The 22,496-nt window shown below is 40.5% G+C and overlaps 3 protein-coding genes across 3 annotated transcripts; 2 read left to right on the forward strand and 1 right to left on the reverse strand.

The window, feature by feature from the left end:
• Positions 1-34: 34 nt before the first annotated feature.
• Positions 35-22,473, reverse strand: fbxl13 (F-box and leucine-rich repeat protein 13). The gene is made up of 21 exons (XM_037254257.1): positions 22,132-22,473; positions 21,936-22,042; positions 21,412-21,502; positions 21,267-21,334; positions 17,546-17,700; positions 17,278-17,387; positions 16,774-16,869; positions 15,267-15,362; positions 14,750-14,885; positions 8,319-8,371; positions 6,939-7,039; positions 5,233-5,362; positions 4,799-4,897; positions 3,181-3,301; positions 2,685-2,847; positions 2,377-2,496; positions 2,181-2,304; positions 2,011-2,091; positions 1,634-1,768; positions 1,340-1,503; positions 35-1,200 (listed from the first exon to the last, which is right to left on the reverse strand). Exons 1-21 carry the CDS (start codon positions 22,198-22,200, stop codon positions 1,122-1,124), a joined length of 2,298 nt encoding a protein of 765 aa, XP_037110152.1. The 5' UTR covers positions 22,201-22,473; the 3' UTR covers positions 35-1,121.
• On the forward strand, positions 5,101-15,067 carry LOC119124361 (leucine-rich repeat-containing protein 17-like). Its single transcript, XM_037254259.1, has 7 exons — positions 5,101-5,292; positions 8,929-9,115; positions 10,156-10,626; positions 11,449-11,663; positions 12,117-12,272; positions 13,191-13,332; positions 13,776-15,067. The coding sequence occupies exons 2-7, from the start codon at positions 8,991-8,993 to the stop codon at positions 14,056-14,058; spliced, it is 1,392 nt and encodes a 463-aa protein (XP_037110154.1). The 5' UTR covers positions 5,101-5,292; positions 8,929-8,990; the 3' UTR covers positions 14,059-15,067.
• Positions 18,005-21,417, forward strand: LOC119124360. The gene is made up of 4 exons (XM_037254258.1): positions 18,005-18,262; positions 18,336-18,391; positions 18,988-20,552; positions 21,124-21,417. Exons 1-3 carry the CDS (start codon positions 18,246-18,248, stop codon positions 20,544-20,546), a joined length of 1,632 nt encoding a protein of 543 aa, XP_037110153.1. The 5' UTR covers positions 18,005-18,245; the 3' UTR covers positions 20,547-20,552; positions 21,124-21,417.
• Positions 22,474-22,496: the final 23 nt, after the last annotated feature.

A 22,496-nucleotide genomic window follows, 5' to 3' on the forward strand; every position in this document is an offset into this window, starting at 1 on the left:
TTTTTATTTCATAATAATAATAAAAAAGGTTTTCATTCCAACAACATTGATTATTTTACACTCAACAAGGAATAGTCTTCACAAGTCTTTGCATAGTTCAAAATGCATGATCTAAAGATGCCATTGCCTAACAATGGAATTTAAGCGCCATTTGGTTTGAGGTAATCTAACATAATTTAAAATACATACACGCACACACAAATGCACACACACACACACGTACACACAATTTATATAGCAGAAAATGACCTCTGGCAAGGTTATGTGCTGTATGCTGCTCTCGCAAACAGAGGTACTGGTGGTAATTGTTGGAGGACGGCAGTAAGGCCTCGGCGGATTCCTTTCCTAGAATCCATTTACCGTTTTGGAGCTCTGCATTTTTTCCATTGTCTATCATTACTGTCGAATGAAAAGCTGACTAATTAAGTTCAAATCTCCAATGAGCAGCTTTAATTTGTTTTTTTTTCATTTTAATTTTTCAATGATTATATCAGGTTGAAAGTGGCTAGCTCAATTGGTAGAGCATGAGACTTAATCGCCGGGTTGTAGGTTCGAGTCCCACGTTGTGCCAGATTCAATCACTTGTGAGATTATCTGGTTTTTATTTTGATTTCAGATACTTCAATTGATAGACAAGACTCTTAATCTCAGGGTCATGGATTCAACTCCCGTGTTGTTTAATCTCTTGTGAGATTATCTGGTTTGCTGTCATTTGTTTTCTGCTTTGATTCAATGTCCAATGAACATCTAATTCATTCTCAAATCACTAATCCATATCAAAATCTTCCCTCATTTTCCTTATCAATGAAAATTTGCTCCTCATGTTCTTTATTGTTCAGTGTTAATATCTAATTTTCCCGTTTCCCTGCATTGCCATAGGACATTTAAAATGTCTTTTTCTTTTATCCAACAGCAATGTTTTAATTCATTCAAAAGGGCATTTTTTTATTTTTACCCTACCTGTACCTTAATAAAAAATAAAAAATAAATCAGGTTTCTATGGAAAAGCCAAATTACAAATATTTGGGCCTTGGCAGAGGTCTGAGCTCGACTGACTTCTACTCTAGTTTCACTGGAGCGATTTTCAAGCGCCATCGCATTCTCTGTGTGCACTGATTGCTTTATCGAAGCCACAATTTTGTTTGTTCGTTGCTGTACTCCCAGTGATGGACATATGGCTGCAACCTCATGGCAGCGTTCCTGAAACACACACATATACGCATAAATATTCATTCTAACAAAAAGTTGTGCACAGCAGTCGTGGATTTTTCCGTTCAATTCCTTGTTTGAGTGAATGTGCATTGCAGGCTGATGCCTTTTTTTTCCCTTCAGTTCTTACTCTGAGATGCGGTTGCAGCCGTGCATAATGATTGACGAGAGTGGCGGGCAGAGCCTCTCGATGTATCTGACACTGCGATCAGTGAGGGGACAGCCGCTCACGTCCAGCTCTCGCAGGTACTGTGCTGCGCCGTGTGAAAGGCACTGCATTCCCATGTCGGTTATCTGTGTGTGTGTGTGGGGGGGGACCCAGTAAAATCCCATAAATATCTCTAAGAGCCATGTCCAAAATTCAATAGCAAGTTGATTTGTGAAGGCTCTAATATCATGGCTGTTGAGCGTGTATACAGAATACCTTTGGACAGCCTGCTACCCGCAGTGTGAACAGACCCCTGCAGTAAAAGGAAAAAGCTTTGATGGCCAGATCGGACAGTTCCAAGCAGCCAGACACGTCTACGTACTCCAGATCCGTCAAGTACTTGCACAAATTCTAGTCCAGAGAAAACAAAAAGAGAAGCAATAAATCGTGAGCTATTGAACATGCTCATCCAAACATAACAACTGTCTGCAACTATTGGAATGATTCGAGGTTGGTAACTTTTTTTCTTATGTAAGGATGGAAAATAGTTGGTAGGTGATGAGATACTTAGCGTTTTGTAGTCATGTCGGTAGATAGGCAGGTGAGCAGATGTGAAGGAATTTACAATATGTTGCTAGACCAATGCTTTGTACCTCCATACCAACGTCTGTAATGTTGATACATTCGGCAAGAATTAACTTTTTCAAGGGAACCTCTTCGAGAGCAGCCAAGCCCTAAAAAAAAATGAAATAACACAGTAAATACAGCTACAAAATCTGCACCACTTTTGTGGAGGTAATCAGCATGCAAACAAGTACTGTACGTCGTCTTGAATGTTACAGCCGCTGACGTCCAGAGAGGTGATGGAGCTGCCCATCAGAGACTCCAGAGCGACGTCGGTGAGCTGCTCGCAGTAGCTCAGGTTCAGATGGGATAGCTTGGTAAATCTTGTGAAACCATGACAAAACAACATGAGTCGTGTGTGATGGTGAGAAAATGCGTTTGAGAGTTAATTGTACCTGTGACCAAAATCGCTGATGGCTGCATCAGTGATCTGACAGCAGTGACTGACATTCAGCTCTCGTAATTTGCTGGCCGAGGGGCTTTCGGCCAGAGTAAAAAGCCCCTTATCGGTCACTCTGAAATGAGACGCACATGCAGTCAAACTTGTGTCATCATCAACTAATCAGTGGTTCGCAAAATGTGGTGAAATAATTTCAATATCTTGGATGCATGGATACTGTACAAGTACTTCTCTACTGTCATGGGACCCCAAAAGTTTGGGAAGCCTCAATATACTGCATGACATGCGGGGCGACACACGCACTTGTTACAGAGCGAGATGTCCAGATATTGCAGATTGCGGAGAGAGGACACCGCCTTGAGGGAGTTGTCACCCATCTTGTGGCATTCGACGATGTGCAGCCTGCGGAGGCCTCGTGAGCTGTTGCAGAGCACCTTCCAGCTCACGTGGCTCACGCGGTTGTTACCTGGACACGGAACAAAACTGTTTTCAGTTAAGAGCATTTTTAGATATGGCCAGCTCCTTTGAGCATTTCTTCGATATCCGATTCCATGCACGAGGACACTAGTTGTACACTATTTTAAGGATCATTCAGTAACATTTTTCTTACTACTATGTATGTGATCTGCTATTTTTTATACAAATTTAAACAACTAGTATGCATAAATGTCATACAGTAGTTTTACTAGAAAATTGAATTGTTTTACTAGTGAGGACAATGCGCGTACTCGTATACAAGTATATCAAGGATATGTAAGAAATGCTCAAACAACTTTCCAGGAGGGTTGGCGGACTTCACCCTCCAAGCTGAAACTCTTCAGTTTGTTGACTTCCGCGATGGCTTTGATGCCGGTGTCGGAGATTTGCCACGCATCCAGCAGAGAGATGGAGGAGACATTATGGCAGTTGGCCATCAGGGCCTGTACGGGACACATCGGACTATGCATGCCAAGGGTTTCAAAATTTCCAGTAAATTCTAGTAGGAAAGTTAAGAATTTTGAACATATTCCAAATTGGCAACTTTCCATGGGAATTTACCGGGAATTGATGGAAAAAATGTCGTATGCTAGCATTATTGCAAAATAGTACAATTCTAATGTAATAAAAAAAGCACTACATTTGTATGGATGTATTTGTAAAATAAGTTATTAAAAGCCAACCCATAGTTTTGTTTTGTCAGGTTGTACTCATAAATTCCTGTTAATTCCCACGTCAAAGTTTCCAACTTTGAAAATTCACAGAATTTTGCAAACCTACATAGAACACATGCTTGTAGTTGATTTCTTCAGACAAAAGTATTGGGACACCTTGACATTCCACACTTTCAGTTCCAGCTCATCCCAGCGGTTCTTGAGGCAGTTGGAGTCAGGGCTCCATTCAAGTTCTTCTATACCAAGTAGAGAGAATACGACTGTGAGTTTTGCTGTCTGCTCTGGATGTGATGCTCCTACATAGTATGTGTTAACTCTAACCCTAAACCAAGTAGCAGATTTTTCTAGGTTTATACTTACCATAACATTCCGCATTATAATTTAACATTACGATAACAGACTTTTGTAAGACAAAGGTTTTGTGTTATGTGTCAGTTTTACAGTAAACCATAACTCAGACTGACAAATTAAACGCTTGAAGCAAGCAATGCGTATTATTTGGAGGACTTAGTATGTGAGCAAGTGGCGAGTGCTAAGAAATAGTTTATTTTGCTAGCTTGTTAAAAAAGAAGTGTGGTTTAAATGTGTATTAATCAAGTGGGAGGGCTCAAATTATTTCCCAGTCCATGAGTCTGAATAGAATAAGAGATACAAAATTGGATGGATGGTAGGAACTAAAGTATTATTTACAGGAGTGTCCCAAGACTTTTGTCTGACTGCAGCAGTGGTGTCCAAACTATGGTACAAACTATGCGACCCTGACCAGGACTATGTCTGCTGCAAATGATAACAAAATAAATGCATAATATACATTCATACAGCTCTGTATTATCAAGCTTTTCTTAATATGCAGAGCAACAATTTACTATTAAAATAGTAACTACAGTTCTCTTCAGAAGAGAATGCTCAAAATTAATAAATAGAATGGTTTGCTCCGCTTACTGCTCTGTGTCAAGGTCCAATTTGCCAACACGTCCCATTACTGATCCCGGAGTAAACACTGCTTTAAAGGCTGTCAGTCAATGACAGATTGCTGTTGTTAATGCACCGACTTTTGAAATTTGCTCAGTGCAGTGGCGGATCTATTCCAATGGGATACAGGGCAATGGACCCCCCCCCCCCCCCCCCCGAAATCATAAGAACTCCTAAACTATTAGCCATATCATCTTTAAGAGAAAGCTGTGATGTGGCAAAAGTCAAAATTGCAAGATCATTATAGTTTGTACACCCCTGGCCTGCAGTGCCCTGTAAATAAAACAAACATACAGAGATGCACTCGTCCGACAGGGCGTACACGTCATTGAGCAAAATCTCCTTGAGATAAGGGCACGCTTCTGAGATGTAACTGAAACCCGTCGCCGTCATCTACGAGAAAGACAGAGAACAAACATATGTCTTCACTGGAATGTGAGTCATCCTCGCTTCTCACACCCACTATTGGGGCCCCATAAAATGAAAACATATACATCTGGTAGTGAGCATAACTGAATGTGTTGTCGTGTAAGCACATGGCGAGCGGGTGGGCTTATTCAACAAGCCCGACCTTCCTCCCCTCCTTCCTTCCTTCCTTCCCTCTTAGCTCATTTTGAGTGAGGAACAAGAGGGGACACGTGCAAACAAGGAGCGGAGCACTTGGATTCTTCCAATCCTTTTGGATCATCTCACTAAATACAGTATACTCGGGAGCCCGGAAGACTCACCTGGGAGCAGCCTGACAGGTCTAGGTGGAGAAGATTGTGGCAGCCCATTCCCAAGCTCAGGTACTGAAAACCCTCATCTGTCATTTTATGGCAGTAGGCCAAGCTCAGGTATTGAAGATTGATGCAGTTACTGTTGGGCAAAATGTTGAAATCAATCCATTTAAAACATTTTTGAATTAACAACATTAGATGTGGTCTCTATTCAAAACAACAATTAGTGAAATCAATAACTAGTATCTGTTTTTTTCATTCACAAAAGGGTGTCTTTAAAGTTTTAAGTCTGCTTTAGTTAAGTGTATTTCTTACACAAACATGGAAACTACTTTGTTGTATCGGCACCATACAATTACGATATAGTGTCACGTGGCAAAGAATCCAATCAAGACATAATTTTCAATTAAAAAAAATATCTTAAATTTAAGAGGCAAGCCCTGGTGGGCTGGAACGTGGCATTGGGAAGCCTGTGTGTGAGTATCAAGGCATGAGCTGCGGGCAACAGCAGCTAGCCGATTATCATAGCAAATTTGAATGTTTTTTCGAAAACAAGAAAAACATATTTTCAACGAGATAATTGGAAAGTAGCTGAGAAATTATGTTTTTAGGAAAATGGACGTTGCAACGCTGTAGATTTGAGATCAGTACACATTTTAAGTAGAAGATAAAGATTAGGGTGCGAATCTAAGCGTTGGATGTCAGACAAGTGTAGGCCCCCCCTTATTCGAGGAGTATTTTTTTTCATAGTATAAAAATAATGTGTTGCAGTAGGTTGGAGAAAAGTGTGTTTTCATTGACAAAGGATGATCCACTTTATGGAATGAAAGTAAAAAAGCCACGGAGGTTCAAGCGGTGAGTCAGTATTGCTCAAGATGTGTTTCATAGTTAAAATGTATATCCATAAATATTTTTTTTACCTTCAAAACCCCATTCATTGTTTTGTTTTTGATGCTTTATAGTTTGAGAAGTAATAAAAGCAAAAAATATTAGCAACAGTCAAAGTTCAACTTGACATTTTTCTATTTACAATATGCTAGTTTTTGGTCAGATTCCATTGTTTCTGGTGGAATCAACCCATGTTCTCCTTGTGGTTACGAAAGAATTGAAAAAGAAACAAATATTTTGTGGTGAAAGAAGAGTTAATTCTTTCTTTTGGTATGTTTGGTGTGACAGAACATGATATTGTGTGGCTCTTGGGAAATCTGTCAGAATGTTCTAAAACAGCTGACAGTGAATGATAAAAGTGATTTTGAGCGTAGTGTGGTTGGGAATCACAGGAATAATTGATCAATTAAGACATTTGGCTCCTAGACCCATAACCCTTTCTCTTCTCAAGACATTTAGACAATTATATGTGTCCAATTTTGCGGTAGCATGTTTGGGAAAAGCTCTGTTCTGTTCTGTTCCAGTCGAAATGATTTATTGCTAGAATAATCACGTCGCATAAATCTATCCACAATGGCAATTATGCCATTTGTTTTGCGTCTGTGCTCAAGTCAAAAGCGGCACATCTGTTCCTCTCCTTCTCAGTATTCACGCTGGCGGCGAGTGAGCTGTTCTCACACGTGAAAGGCGAAGTAAAAAAAAAAAAAAAAACGCTGCTGGGCTCCACGTTGGGAAAAAAGTATGCATATGAGTGGTGAGTTCTGGGAAGCTGAAGGCAAGGCTCCAGCAATAAAAGGATTAGCGTGCTAATATGTGGTACTGTTTACCTGGCCAGCTCTCTGAGGGTGACATCTGTCAAGAGCGTATCGGAAAGGTTCAGGTAGAGCAGAGAATTGCAGCCTTCCACAATTGATTCAATCATGGCGTCCTGTCAAAGCACACACCATCACGTCATATGTATTTTATACTCAAGTGAGTCTCTGCCAAACAGCTGGGGTTACTTCCGTATAGTCTGTCATTTTTGGGAGCTTAAGCTCTAGTCTAGGGCAAAGGTGTCAAACTAGCACCTCATGTATGAAGGATTCCCAGCCACTGTGTTGCTTAGAATCATCAGGTACTGCGGGAAAGTATGCAATTTCACTGAATTTGTCCAAATACAGCTGTGCCTTGAGATACAAGAGAGGAATTTGTTGAGATATGTGATAATTATTATTTTTTTTTTTCCAAGAAGAGGTCGTTTTTATGTATGTATGTTTTTACATTACATTACTAACGTGTTCTGTTTTTTTTTTTCTTTTTTGGGGGGGGAGAGACTGGATTTAGTATTATAGATTATTAAATCTATATATATTTTTAGTATTTCCATTTATTTGAATAAGGAAAGATGACTTGGGATATGAGTATTCATGCATGATCCAGGAATTACTAAACTTGTATCTCAAGGCACCACTGTACTATAAGTAGTTGGTCACCTAATCAGAATTGCGACAGGTTGTTATTTTCAGATGATCAATATTCGGTGAAGAGGTAAACTTTAAATGGTCAACAAACGCCAAAATAATTCCGAGGTACAAAGATGCTCCCAAATGCAACAACGATTGCATAGTTTTAGATTACACAATGTAATATTCCAAATTCATGTGGTGGAGTGAAAAAGAAAACCGATTGGGATTCCATAAAAATTCTTGTCGTGCATTCAAGCTGCAACTTATTAAAATGACTGTACGGGGCGTATCCGGACATAATATGAACAACATAAAAAAGGAGATCATGCGTTCCCTTGGGCAAGTTGAACGTTGAAAGAAAAGAGGAGGTATGGTGACCATTAGCAACAACCAAAACAAAAGCACTGCATGTTTCAAGTCGACATGCAGTAAGAAGAACAATCGTCAAAAATGACATCACCCAGACAACTATCCCAACAAGATTTGGCCTGCTGTACTGAGTGGATAGTGTATAAAATAAGTACATCAGTAAGAATACTTTTGTGACTCTGTGGAACGCATAAGTTGGGGCCAAACATTTAGTCTATGAACAAACAGTGTGGCTCAGCGTCTGACAAACAACCTCCAATGAAACTGTATAACTGTTTTTCTCCAAAACAAAAAATGCTTATGTTTTTCTTCCTAAAAATACAGAAAGCATAAGATGTTTCCTTTTAAAACTCCTTAACTGTGTTCTTTACACAAAACACGTGTTGTTCTCACCGTGATATTAAAACACTCAGACACGTTGAGCTCTTGAAGATTTCTGCATTCACCTGGAATAGAAACAAAAGGAAAGTTTGTAAACAAATGGGAATCCAGCACATCTCTTCATTTGTTTTTGGCTGGACTACATCTAGTGCATGAATGTGGATACTAGATTTTTGTTTTGTCAAATCAGATTTCAGACAGTGATTTCAGATGATGTCAGATTTTTCCCCAACCCTAATTGTTTGGTTAGAGCAAAATTCTTAATGTCAACTTTGAGTAGCAAAATGCAATTGTAATAGTAATTTGCACACATCGGTACATTTGATAAAAAGTTTTTGTCAAGATTAATATCTCTTGTGAACTGCTTCCAATGATGTATGTGATACAGATCTGTTGTTTTTGAACAGTGGTGGTTTTCAATAAGCAACAGTCAAAGTTGTAAAACATTCATGTGTGGAAATATTGTTGTAAGGCTATAAATACACATTTGGGTGTTCCTCGACTCTTACGCAACATGCCGTCCACAGCTGCACTCCATCAAAAGTTACAACATTTGTCCTAGGTTTTGACCCATTCAAAATCCTCATTATTAGATCCAAAACAACTTTGTTTGACTCCACAGCCCTCCCGAGAGAAAAGAAAGAGAGCGAGAGAGAGGGTTTTGAAAAAGCTGCAGGTTCCAGCATGCGCGTGACCTCCTCTTTCATCGTGGTCTCCCTGCTCCTGCTTCTGCTGCTGTTCCCGTTTGTCGAAATGAAACGACGGGGCAAAGGTCTCAAAAGAGCAAGAAACAAGCTGGCGCGGGACAGGTGAGCAACATGCATCCTTTGGTCCCATTACATGTTTGGGAAATGTTATTTGCCGTAGAAATTCCAAAGAATGCATGCTATGTTGAATATTACTGTGCAAAAGACACCCATCTGGATTTTTTTAACGTATGGTGCTATTTGGCCAAGTAGGTAATAGTTCATTTGTGTGGTTCTTCTAAATCAATTTACACAGCAAAACATGGGCTTGAAAAACAAGAAATGAAGAATATATGACACAATTTAAACATTATCTGCCAAACATAACAGGACAATTTGACTTGGCAAAACTTTTTAAAACAAGACTACATAGCGAGCCTAAAAAAACAAAAAGCTGGTGTCTTGAAAATAACTAATGTGTTTTTACTACCTCCGCTTTTAGAATTGTGGTGTTTGTTATTTTAAGATAAACTTTGCCTAACCAGTAATAAAATGTCAATAACAAGTTATAAATTTCCTAATAGTATTTTTAAGGGGGGGGTGTTCTTACACAACAAGAAATGGTAAGAAGAAATATACAAGCATATTTTGACTAGATTTGAGATCAGAGTTTTTAGTTTTTCAGTTGCACTTATTCAAGACGATATATCTAGTCAGAGTAAGATAAGAGCATTTTTGAACTCTTTCCAAACCTAGGTTGTGGTTCTCCCAGCTAACTTTGACAAAGTTGTCTTGGGGTTCATTTGCAGTCAATGACCTGACAGTTAAAGAGGGTTGCCTTTAATTAGTTTGGATCTCAAGCATATTTCACATTGGAAAAGAAACATCTGCTGACTTTGTTGCACCTGTTGGAACCTCAATTCCAAGATAACTCTTACTTTATGTTTAAAATTAGCGCAATAGTTCTGTAAATGTTTTTGGCGTGTAACTTGAAAAACATGTAAGTTCGGGAACTAGTTAGTCAAAAGTACAAAAAAAAATTTGATTTCAGGCTACAAAATGAATGATCATAGGACTTTTGTGGGGGTTTAAATTCATGTTGCTCACAACTTGTTTAACCCGATTACTTCATTCACTTTTTTGAATTGTGTATAAATCCTCAGGGTGAGAGGCGCCGGCCGTCACGGCAGATCCGACCCCCCAAGACCGGGCAACTGCACAGAATCATTAGAGTCCGGACGTATCTTTGCGGACTGCCAGGATAGTCGCCTCACTTCCATTCCCCGACCTCAGATCTGGTCCAGAGCGCCCAAGTTTCTCCTCTTAGCACGTAATAGGATCAAAGTCCTCCGAGATGAAGCCTTCGCCGGCTACGAGAGTCTAACCAGTCTGGACTTGCAGCAGAATCACATCTCGTTGGTGGAGGAGGGGGCCTTTGAGGGGTTGACTCGACTCACAACTTTGCTGCTACAGCACAACCGTCTGACTTCGCTGAGCGAGGAAGCCCTCATCCCCATGCCCAACCTCCTCTACCTGCGCTTCTATGATAATCCCTTGCATTGTCATTGTGACATGGACAGTCTCGTACAAACCCTTCAAGTCCCAAGCAACCGGAATCTAGGAAATCATGCCAGGTGAGGCTTCCCAGTAGATGTAGGGATGTAAACATACTTTGGTGGATTATTTACTTATATTTTTCAGACCACTTTTTAGTTTTACTCCCTTCATTAGAAAACACATGCATCTGTACTTGTTGAAAATAGGCTCACTACTTTTTTCAACCTCAAAGGACGGGAAAAAAAACATAACGAGAGTTGTGATTTTAATTGATTGATTATTAATTGAACTCCCTGGGATTCAGGAAGCATAAAAAATAGTGTCAGACGCAAAACAAACAAAAACAAACGGGTCCAGTGGATATAGAAAGTCACCACACCCCTGTTTAAATGCCAGTTTTTTTGTGGTAACAAATGAGACCATGATAAATAATTTCAAAACTTTTTAACGTGGCCAATCCCTTGTCCAACTCCACTGAAAATAAATCTCCCCAACACGTGAAAAAATGAGTTATGGTCTTAGAGGATAAATTGTTGACTTTTCACGGCAACACCCTGACGAGCTCTGTTCTAACTAGTCTCTTCTATAAAGTTTCATTCACAGTCTGTGAACGAAAATTTATAGAGGCAAGTCTGATGAAATGAAGGCTGAGCCTTTTGACAATGAATCCATTTTGGCGCAAACACAACACTGCTCATCAGTGAAAGTATGTTTAAGTTTCGTAAAATGCGTTTCAGTCTGTGCCTTTTTTACTTTCAAGAAGTTAAATCAGTCCAACTTTTATTCGTTTTTTTTATTTACGCAAGTATCTGTTGTTCTACCGAGAGTGTGAGTACTTCTTACATCTCTGATAAGAAGACACAAACGTAATTTTTTTTTGGTCATATTTCTCTTTAAAGGTGTGCAGAGCCCCTCAGGTTCAAAGGCAAAAAGTTGAAGCGGCTTGACCCCGAGCTGCTTTGCAAGAAGATAGACCCGGACGAAAAGCCGCAGGGCGACCAGACTGACCCCAATGATGTGTTCGAGCCAATTCACTTTCAAAACAAACCAGATGCCACCACATCCTGCCACACGTATTACTTCCCTCAAGTACGCGTGGACTGCAGTAACCGAGGCAAGTCTTTTATCGCCAATGGATTCCGCTGATCACTGCGGTTACCGGGCACCTTGCCGAGTGCACACATGTTTCTTATGTAATAAAAAGCAATCCTGAGCCATTCCTCACAAGGGCGCTGCATGATGGGACAATGTCGCATGAATGGAATGAGTATACTCGTTATCCTCAAAGAAATTCCAGAGGATGTGTCTGTGTGGAAACGTAATCACTGCAAAACTCCACAATATTGCAAAAATATTGATATCTTGAATTCGATATTGACGATAGAAAAATCTGCGTGAGAGTGAAGCAACAAAACCTGAAAGCCAATATGGCAAGGGACGACTGTACTTGCTTTGGGACAAGTCCATTGTAAATACACAAGCGCCACCGCATATGGGACAAATTAACATTCGAACCGATGAAGAATGCAATCATCTCTCACTCGTTTCCTCTCGTCTTGATCTACAGGTCTAACCGAGGTGCCTGCTGGTATTCCCGAGGACGCCGTCCAAATTGATCTCTCCCATAATTCCATCCGTCATCTCAAGGCCAAGAGTTTCCATGGAGCAAAACGTTTGAAAAGGCTGAACCTCAGCCACAACAACATGGAGCGGATCGACACAGGTAAACAGCGTACACTACTCGCAATATGTCTGGGAGAGTCGTCTTAAGAATAAAATTTCAAGATAAACCTAAAATGTACCATAATTATTGGTGAACTTAATGTGACCTTATGAAAACCTTTGATTGGGCATGTCTAATTGGCCTGTAGTTTCAGTAGAGTATACCAAACTTGCAGTTCTCTAATGAGGAGCTGAACAGATTTTCTTCGTTTTGTCCATGTAAATTTCCAAGCTCGTCCACTTGTCTCTCCATGACTCTTCCAGTCAATAGCTCTATTGCCACCTGCTGATGGCCTTGAAGTTCAGTTCCCACTATTTTGGAAACCTCCAATTTGTTGGTGATAAATCATTAGATGGTGTCTTGGCCTCAGCGCTATATAAATCCAATGCAGCATTATTATTATTTAAAAAATGTAAAGAGTATCGTGTTTTGATATGATTTCTAACTGAATAAAGACACTGGTCTATTCAAGGTGCTTGTTGGAAGAGAAAAAGAAATACTGAATCATTAAAGAGTTTGACATGAATGTTCAAAGGTTTAGAGAAAATTAAAGTTTTACCCAAAAGCACCATATCCAGACATCTTTGAAGTGTTACTACAGCTACAGTAACAAAGCAACCAATTTCACAGCATGTGTTTGATACAGGATAACACAAAAAGGCTTTTTTGTGTGCTTTTCCTGGAGCAGCCAAGACTTTTAGGGGAAAGTTTTACTTCTGCTAGAAACCTGTTTCTAATTTTCCCCTTTTAGAGACCATTAGCTTCCTCTGAAAATATGAAGGAGCTGAATTGGATTACATGAAAAAAAATAACCCACAAGCTTCCACTCCAGCAGGCCGAGTTTGATTGACCTGGTGCTTACTGGTCACAGTAACTGGTTGTGGTGGGTAAACAATATGCACTTGTGTACTTCTCCAGTTTCCTTCTTCGGGCTCCTGCACCTCCATGAGTTGGACCTGTCAGACAACAGCCTGCACTTTATCCAGTATAGCGTTCTTGAAGACCTCTACTTCCTGTCCAAGCTGAAGCTGGGGGGAAACCCCTGGGTGTGCGATTACAGGTGGGGCTTACATTTTTGGTGTCTGCTGGTACAGCTCTCTGGTTTTCATGTTGGTTAAACACAACCTCTCACTTGTCTAAATGTAATCTTTTCAGGCAAAACCAAATCCATTATAAGGTTTCCAGTATTTAGGGAGGTAAAAGCATTGGAATCCATCCATTTTCGATGGCGTTTGTCCTCATTAGCGTTGCGGATGATTTGAAGCCTATCCCAGATAACTGAGCGAGAGGCGCCAGCCAATCACAGGTCACATATGGCACTATGAGGATGGATTTGAAAGAAGCAGTTGCGTTGCTATTATAGCTTAAGTTCAATGGGACAGCACTGCTGATTGTGAAGACAGACTTGTGGGAGGTGTAACCAACATGAATACCACAGATGTCTCCTATTTGTCTCAATATATCCAAATAGAAAAAGGAAGTAAAACTAAGAACCATTTGCAGGATCCACTACATAGTGTATTGGCTTCGACTGCACCCGGTGGTGAGGCACTCCGGCTTAGTGTGCCGCTCGCCTCCCGAATACACGGGTGAGAGTGTGGAGGAGTACGTGCACGCCTACAACCGAGGGTGTCCCAAAGACAGGCAGCAGAGTCAACGAGACCAAGATGAGGAGGACGAGCTGCTTTGGAACTCTCTGGAAGAGGTGCAGGGCGAGCCGGAGGAGGAAATGGAGCCGAGCCACTTGAGACAGCCTCAGAAGTACCAGATTATTAGACTGTCTTGAAGGGAAAAGGCTCTGGATGGCTTCTGTTTCTAACTTTCCCCACTTGCTTTCCATATGTCAACTAGTCTGTATCAGATGAAGAATCTACTTATGTGGTGTGTAACCCCCCCCCCCCCAAAATGGGAATAACCTCAAATCTGTTTTAAAAAAAAGGTAATAATTGACAGATTTATCGGGGAACTGTTCATTTTCCAATGGTGTATAATTATTACAATTGTCACAATATTGTTACTTAATACAATCAAATGTTGCAATAAAAAACATTTTTGGACTTATGTGGAAAACCTTGTCGATTAATTACTTAATTTGTTGCTCGGCGGTGGCGTTTTCTATTCTGTTAGCATGAATGGACGTTTATGCAAAGTTGTATCGTTTAAATATCTGCGTGGTTCTCTTTGATGATTACTTGAATTGAACTGGGAGTGGCAATAACTAAATCGCACGGCACATGCATTATGTAAAATTAATATTTCAAGGGCTTGTCGATAAACAACTGTGTCTTTGGAGAGCCTGGCCACCATTCAAATTTGAAATTACACAAAGTAAATAATTTGTTATTGAGTGAGTGAGTTCCAACAATGAGTTTTGTTGGATGCTGTGATTAGCCTGAACTAACACTGTTAGCTTCTGAAACTAAGTGCAGTACTTGACTGTCAATGCGGCGGTGGTGCTGTAGGAAGAGGACACTCACCAATATGTTTCAAACTGTACCATTGTAAGGAAGAGCAGCCACGCAAATTCAGATGAATCACAAAGGGACGGAAATTAAGCAGGACATGCTTCATGGTGTCATCTGTTATCCAGCGCTTATCCACCGAGACGTTGATCTGAGCGGGTTGAAATGAACTTATATCAATATAACAAATTATGTGTGACGGGCTACCAGTTTGAGACACAAATCTGAAATATCAAATTTGCCTAAACTACCTTCGATCATGTTATTATTACAGTATATGGTGTTATTAATAATTAATGGTACTCATTAATAAAAAGACACGAATCATGTTAATGAATGTCTACATGTGTTTACATTTTCAAATGATCACGTGGACAATATTTGCAACCAAAAAATAATAAAAAATCACCAAGACTCATGGCTTTGGTGAGCTATTTTTAGAACGGTCCTGCGTGTAACTCATGTGGTCCTTGGGGGTTGCTCGGGGGCACTATGTTGCTGACCCCTGCACCATCACGTGTATTGTACAAACCTTACTCCACAGAGTGCCCGTATGGATGAGACTTCTCCAACTGCAGCACACTTCTGAACAGCTCAGCAGGTCTCGTAGGCCCAAATACTGGAATATCTGCCAGTAAAAAAAAAATTGTAGTCCCTTGAATTACATGTTTAACTTGCACCGTGACCAAGCTTGTAACTCAATGCAATTGTGTATAAAATCAATTTTGCTCCCTGAACAGGATAAGCGGCGTAGAAAATGGATGGATTGATGCTTTAGACAATTTGAATTCTAACACAATTCACTTCGTCTATCCCCTTCAAACATTGCTCCATCCATCTCATTTCCAGTAACTATCAATTAACAAGCAAACAAAGGCAAACATAGGCCTACTGCTCCGCATTGCCAGAAAATTTGAGGCACCCCCCCAAAAAAACCCCACAAGGGTTTCATTGTTCCCGCTCAGTCAATAAAAAATGACATACTCATACACAGACCCATAAAACTGAGGCTCACTATGTGTGTGTGTGTGTGTATGTGAGAGTGCAGGCGTGTGTGCAGAGAAATTTTTAATTGATCATACACAACGCCAATGCAACAACAACAATGCCTGCCCAGTGCCCACTCATCAAGTGTGAAATGAAACAACACCCACAAATCTTTTGCTTTCTATCTTTTCTGTAAAATGCTAAATAGACGTTAGACCACACTGTCTGAAACACTTTTTAAAAAAATAGTGGTACACCTCCCATCCAATCTAAACACATTCATTGTTAAATATGTATTTTAACCACAGTGTAAACATTGGAACACGATTAAAAAATCGCAAGGATAAACTGTACATGGATGGGCTTTCAATAGGCGGGGTCCCGTAGGGTGACGTGAGCTCACTAAATTTGTGTGCGAGTGTCTAGCTGTAAGCTGTGACTGACAGCTGTTTGAGATTTGTCGCATGCATGTGTAATTGAAGAATATGAAAACTTTGAAGGCTTCTATTACTGTGAGCAGTTCAATGGCTTTTCCAGTTGCACAGTCACAGTATGAACTTGCGCAACCTGCTTCTCGAGTGACAACTGCCAACACACAGACAGCGGCACACAGACAGATGGACATACAGCACATAAGGGTTATATTTCTTGTTTGGTGAAATGTTCACTATTTTTCAAAGTGCTGCTTATTAGGAAGTGAGTTGAATTAAGTTTAATGCCACCATAAAGAGCTCATATCTCAAGTTTGCACTCGCAGTTAAAGAAAAAAAAAAAAAACATCCATCTAATGGTTTGTATCTTGAGTAACTTGTACGTCGGATCACTCGTATCTGAAGGTAGCACTCTATTGTCTTTATAGCTCCTTGTTTTCACAGTTTCATTAGGCAGAAGACCATGGTCGTCATGGCAACAAAAGCTGCACTCAGTAATATCAACAGAACAGGAAATATATACGGAGTGGAGTCAAATTATTGATGCTTGGAAAGTTTTGATAAAAGTGACAGCTGGGAACTGTTTTAAATTTTGGAGGGGGGAAAAAAAAAGCAAACAACCTGCAGGGAAATGTGGCCGGGCAAGGCTGAGAGCCAGTCGCATCCTTCCCCAATCTGGCTTTGCTGGCGCTCCATCGCCAGTTCATTTTGAAGCTTCTGCAACATCAAGCGCACATGGTTGAACTTTTTTGCCTTTAAAAACTCAATGTTTAATTGTCTTTTTTTTTTTGGTGTCAGTTTTACAGTAAACTTCAACTGGATGTGACAAATTAAAAGCTTGAAGCAAGCACACTTAGCCCCCTTTTTTGGAGCACTGTAAGACCAAGTCTTTTTGTTTCCTTATCGATTGTTGCACAATTATTTATCATTCCTTGAAAATATGAGAACAGATCCTAAGGAATACTTTTAAGAAGTGTTTTAAATGTGCATAGAGCATGGGAGGAGTAAAACTATTAAGAAATGTTTACTTTTGGATAGTCTTAATGTAGATTTTGACCAATTGTGGGTGGTTCAGGAACATCTCCACACAAGAAGCATGATTCAAATGTTCAAATGCGCTTGTACCTTAAAGTAATCCTTGGTCCTCTGTGAGTCCCTAACAATGTCCTTCCATGCGGTTATGATGCGTTTGAGGACGCAGGCTGTCAGAATTCCCACCAATTTACGCACCGCCTCTAGTTGGTGGGATCAAAACAGAAGAGAAGAGATGATGAAAACATCAGCAAGCGCTGGACAGAATGAGTCACAGTGGGGAAGATTGTCAAGCAAAGCTTTCATTTTTGGACACATATTTTTCCTACGATGGAGTGAAAAATGTTTTGCATCCACGTACCAACCCGTGACTCCTTCTTCAGCTTGACCCAGCGCAGCCATGCAAGGAAAGGCACCAGCTTTTTTCGCCTCTCATAATGTTCTATTGCAATTTGCGTCTTTTGAGACAGTGCGCAAGCATCTGCCACGCTGGCGTCGGTGAACTCCTTCCATCTCCTGCTCAACCACAATACCACACGCAAACACAGTTCATCAATAACTCATAGAAAACAAACACAGCTGATCAATGAATAATTGAAAATAATGATCAGATTTCGGAAGATGGATCCCCTTTCACTTGAGTAACAATATTTGTGAATATTTTAGTCATATCTATCCACCGAAGCGGTGAGACAGACCCTAAATAAAATATGAGTGCTTATTTCATAAAGCGGTTCAGAAAACGGATTGATGGACAAAATTTAGATTGCAATGCATTTTCTTTCTCAGAACTCTTTCCAGTGGTAAACTGTGACATGAGTGGCTCTGAAGTCATTGCCATGCACAATCTCGAGTAAACTCATCACGAGGCTCGACCTCCGCAGCGCCAACAGCTGCCTGCAATCAACAAATTGCAGTCAGTGGGAGCTGAATGCAAGTTGGACTGTTTTTGTCATCACTGCCCTTTTTTTTGCTTGCATTTGTTTTTTGGCGCATGCAAAAGGGCTGCCACTTTTTGTGGAGACTTTGCTGCCACTGTTGGAGCTGGGGTGGAACCTGTCATGGCTGCTCTGTTAGGGTAAAGGCATGTACACTGCATGTTTAACAACCAACAGCATGTCTGGCTAACAAACATTGTTTTGTCTTTATAGGCTTATTTGGATTTCCTTTCTGTTGTTGGTCTGCTTTGGTCTTTCTTCTCAAAATGGTAAGACCGCTTCTGTTTTACACTTTTGTGTCAATCAAAAGGGGATCACGGTGGACTTGTTCCGAGGAGCTGGGTTCAAAAATCCAAATGTGCTTCTTAGAAAGGAAGTACTTTAATACATGTAGAGTTAATCTCATGTTTAATTTAGCTAACATTTCCTGGTTTTGATATCAGTAATGGCAACTGTGATTTAATCTGATCCAAGATTACAAATTTATATTAACATGAAAATTAATGAGCAGTGTTCAAGCATTTTGAATTTTGCATGTTCTCTCCATGCTTGTGAGTTTCTGCGGGCCGCATTCCAAAAACTTGCATACTGCATACCAAGTAACACAAAATCAAGTGAACTCTCATTGCGCATTGTCATACAGAATGAATGTTTGCAATTAAGCTGAATCATAACTTAATGGATCAATGGATGGAGACAAAAAAAGCCTCAAAATTCAATACAAGGTTGCAGTTTTCCCATTGCAGTGGGACAGTAAGCTGTATGGTACACAACCACTTGGTCTGCCGCTAAAAATCACCTAATGTAATTTTTTTATGATGTTCCACTTGATAATTTGAATGTGGTGTCTGTTTAATGCTGCCAGGTTTCAAGGTAGATGCATCAACTAGCTACCCAAGGGTACTTGATCGACAAAATCAGGACTCTGTTGCTCCAAACTACAAAAGAGGAAATAATCAGCACCAGGACTTAGTTCCCCCAAACAATGAGCTGGATGAGAGCGCGCCTCAGCCTCGACATCAGCATCGGGACTCTGGATTTCAGCATCCGTTTAATCTTTTAGTACAGGAGCATACCAAAGACAGAGCTGTGGAGGGGATCAGTTTTCCAGACATCAACAATCTCAACCAGTTTATAGAAACTTTGAAAAGTTCTTTCTTGACTCCCGGTAAGGACTTGGCACATTTTCAAACGGCAAGACGGATGATGATGATGAATGAAATAGCTGGAAGACGCTCTGCTAAAGAAGAGAATGTAGATGATGAAGGCACTAAAGGCAACAAAGTGTGGAGTGAAGGCTTAATTTCAGGGTATGGACAACGTGGGCAGGATGTCGGCTATCCTGCCGTGGCTCCAAGCGTCTCTGTACCTGGTCCTAAAACCTCCATGAGGAGATACTTTCCCAGGAAGCACAAGAGCTCCAACAACTATGGAAGCTCTAGTCCAAGCTATCACCAAGCAGATTTTTCTAATGCCAAAACTGGAGGTGATTGGTTGAAAAACAACCAATTTCCTAAAAAATCTCAGTTTTCCTCAAACTCGTTAGATGAACAGGTTGCTCCCCATAGTCCAAATCCTCTCAACGGCCACCATGTAGCAAGTGAGAAAGCCAAAGGAAGTTCAATCAAGAGGTTTAAGAAGCCACAGCTTCAAGACAAAGTTGGACCTTCTCAACAAGGTTCTTACGGGAAAAGTGCCTATGTCAAAGCATCACGAGTGCCTTTTGCATCGTGGCTGTTTATTCCGGAAGGACAATCCAAGCAAACGGTGCAAAATACTGCAGCAAAAGACTCTTACAATGTAAACCTCAGCCCCAGTGACCAGAAATCTGTAAACGTGCTAGTCCAGAATCCCAGAGGTGGTAGACATCACTTTCTACGCAAGCCAGTCAACTCAAACCGTATGTTTTCCAAACTGCCTTTAAATTCCCCTCTTGACAGTCTTGTCCGACACCATCCGGCTCCTCTCAGTGTCCACAGACCAAATCTCGCAGAGCAAACGCCGGACATTCATAATCAACAATCACACGAAAGGCTCGAGCGTATCCCCAATACTATTTCTCAAAGGTTGGATTCAGTTGCATCCAGGAGGAGTTACCCCAAGCCCAATATGAATGCCTACTGGATGCGTGCCATGCAACCGAAAATGGCTCAGACAAACGGGATCTATCGACTCCCTAGTTTGCAGCGGCCGACAAGGATATTCCATCAAGGGCTTCCTGTTTACAGAGGCCCAAGGAAGGCGATACCACAAGGGAAAAAATATGGCTTCCAGTCCAGAAGCAGCTATGAAAGGACTAACGTAGCTCACTCCAGGAGCCAGTACACACCACGTAAAAGAGTGTTTATGAGAGCCCAGAGCGCTCAAGAGCCATGGATTCGTAAACAGCGCACCTTTACAAGCAGCAGACGAATGAAGCTATAACCTGAGGTATTGGTCACATTCTGCCTATGTGCATGTTTTACACCTAAAATTGATCTTAGATGGCTACAAATTGCCACTGTTTTGAGTCAGTTTTGTAAAAACATTAATGCAATTTCCAGAATGTAGACAACTAACTGGATCTAACCCTAACCCATTTTGATAACTTAGAAAATGCATAAAAATAGTTTCTTTTTAACTCACATTTGCTAGCATTGGGCAGAAACCTTGTACCTCCAAAATCTTCACTTTTCAAGAGACAAAGAAAGTGCAGGTTTTCGCTATCAATAGCTTAGCAGAGAGCAAGCCATTTAACACTTTAGACTGCTCAACATTTTGTAAAAAGAGCACACGCATATAAATAAAAAACATACATAAATGTATTAAATTTTAACAGGTTTTGGTCCAACGCCAACGAATGCTCTTACTGAGAAGAAAAATATACACTGTGCTCAAGATGTGTTCCCATGGCTTTGCCAACATTGTGAAGTGACAAACAAAAAAATGCTAATAACTACAAAAAATACATTGTCTGTTTTAGCATATGACACATACTGTTTTTTTTTTTTCTTCATTCTAGGGGCATGTTGTGATGGCAAATAAGTCCCTGCTGTCCATAGGTAAGAAGTTGTGGAATATATACGATGCAAAAGAATTTAAAAAAAATCATGGCACATCACAAGTTAATATATGCAGCGTGAATATTTAGACAATCACCCTCACCGGAAACAAGAGCTTGTTAATTTCTTCCTGTAACACGAGTAGGCTTTCTCATATTTCCGGAAAATGGCCTGATCAAAAAAAGAAAGTACACGTTACTGGAAAAATGACATTGCATGTGACTGGACTTTTGATTGACGCATGTCACCTTGAGTTCGTCGGCGTCCAAATATTCCGAGTCATCAAATCCCAGAGAGGCCAGTATTGACTGCTGCGCACCTTCGTTAAGGAACCTCTTCCTTTAAAATCAATAAAACAAAAGCTGATGTGAGTAATGAACTATATGCTTACATCAAATCTACTTTCATGAGATTTTGCTATATTTTTCCACGCAGAATTGTAACGTTAGGACCAACATACACAATATTGGGCACACTTGCACATTATAAGGACATAAAGTGAATCATCAACACGAATGTTCACTTTTGAATGCTGAAGTCGCAGCATGCATACACAAGCACTCACATTCACAACTATGGACAATTTAGAGTCTTCATTGAACATTTTGGGGGATATGGCTGAAGCTACATAACTGACCTGTGCATTTTTCTGACATGTTTATTTAGTGATGCACATTGACTTAACCCAAAAATATAAGCTCAATGGTCAGCAACCACTACCCCTATATAACTGCATAGTACCTGCAACCACACAAATCCCAGTGGGACCTACCAGTCGACATTCTGCAGACTATCATGTCCTTGGAAGGCGATCAGGGTGTTTTTCAGGAACTGGATAGGGTCTCTGGGATCTAACCGGCACGACCCGATCAACAGAGCCTGTTGTCCAGGAGTAATAACAAAACAATCACCTGAGGTACTTCCGGACCATGTTAGAGCATTTAAAAAAAAACATTGATTCGTTTTACCTTGTATAATTGCTGAAGCTCATACTCTGTCAGCGCACCCACATCGATTTTTGACTGGTTTTCTGTCATTTGCGAAGCTAGTCATTCTATTCTCTAAAAAAGGCACCCTTATCTAACAATAGCTGAATAAATATATATAAAAATATATAACATGATAGACGGTCACTTGTGAAAGTTGTGTCCAAATTTTCATGATTTAACCCTCGTTTTGGAGCGTCACCTTCAGTCTTTGAAAAAGTTTTTATCCAAATAGGCAAGTGAATTTAGCAGCGGCTACGTCATTATTGATCGTCATTGACACGTGACGTCACCGCACGCGACGATGGATCTTTTGAGTCACTTAATGGGATTGGGAACCCATTTCT

Source organism: Syngnathus acus, chromosome 6 (genome assembly GCF_901709675.1).
Source record: "Syngnathus acus chromosome 6, fSynAcu1.2, whole genome shotgun sequence".
NCBI lineage: Eukaryota > Metazoa > Chordata > Actinopteri > Syngnathiformes > Syngnathidae > Syngnathus > Syngnathus acus.

What these genes read in the sequence shown, in the direction of transcription:
- fbxl13 (XM_037254257.1), bottom strand. Translation starts at nt 22,200, where the DNA reads ATGACAGAAAACCAGTCAAAAATCGATGTGGGTGCGCTGACAGAGTAT. An exon ending in CCGGCCACATTTCCCTGCAG is followed by an intron (nt 15,363 to 16,773) that starts GTTGTTTGCTTT and finishes TTTTACTGGCAG; the next exon opens with ATATTCCAGTATTTGGGCCT. An exon ending in GCTGTAACATTCAAGACGAC is followed by an intron (nt 2,092 to 2,180) that starts GTACAGTACTTG and finishes ATTTTTTTTTAG; the next exon opens with GGCTTGGCTGCTCTCGAAGA.
- LOC119124361 (XM_037254259.1), top strand. Translation starts at nt 8,991, where the DNA reads ATGCGCGTGACCTCCTCTTTCATCGTGGTCTCCCTGCTCCTGCTTCTG. An exon ending in AATCTAGGAAATCATGCCAG is followed by an intron (nt 10,627 to 11,448) that starts GTGAGGCTTCCC and finishes TTCTCTTTAAAG; the next exon opens with GTGTGCAGAGCCCCTCAGGT. An exon ending in CCCTGGGTGTGCGATTACAG is followed by an intron (nt 13,333 to 13,775) that starts GTGGGGCTTACA and finishes AACCATTTGCAG; the next exon opens with GATCCACTACATAGTGTATT.
- LOC119124360 (XM_037254258.1), top strand. An exon ending in TGGTCTTTCTTCTCAAAATG is followed by an intron (nt 18,392 to 18,987) that starts GTAAGACCGCTT and finishes TAATGCTGCCAG; the next exon opens with GTTTCAAGGTAGATGCATCA.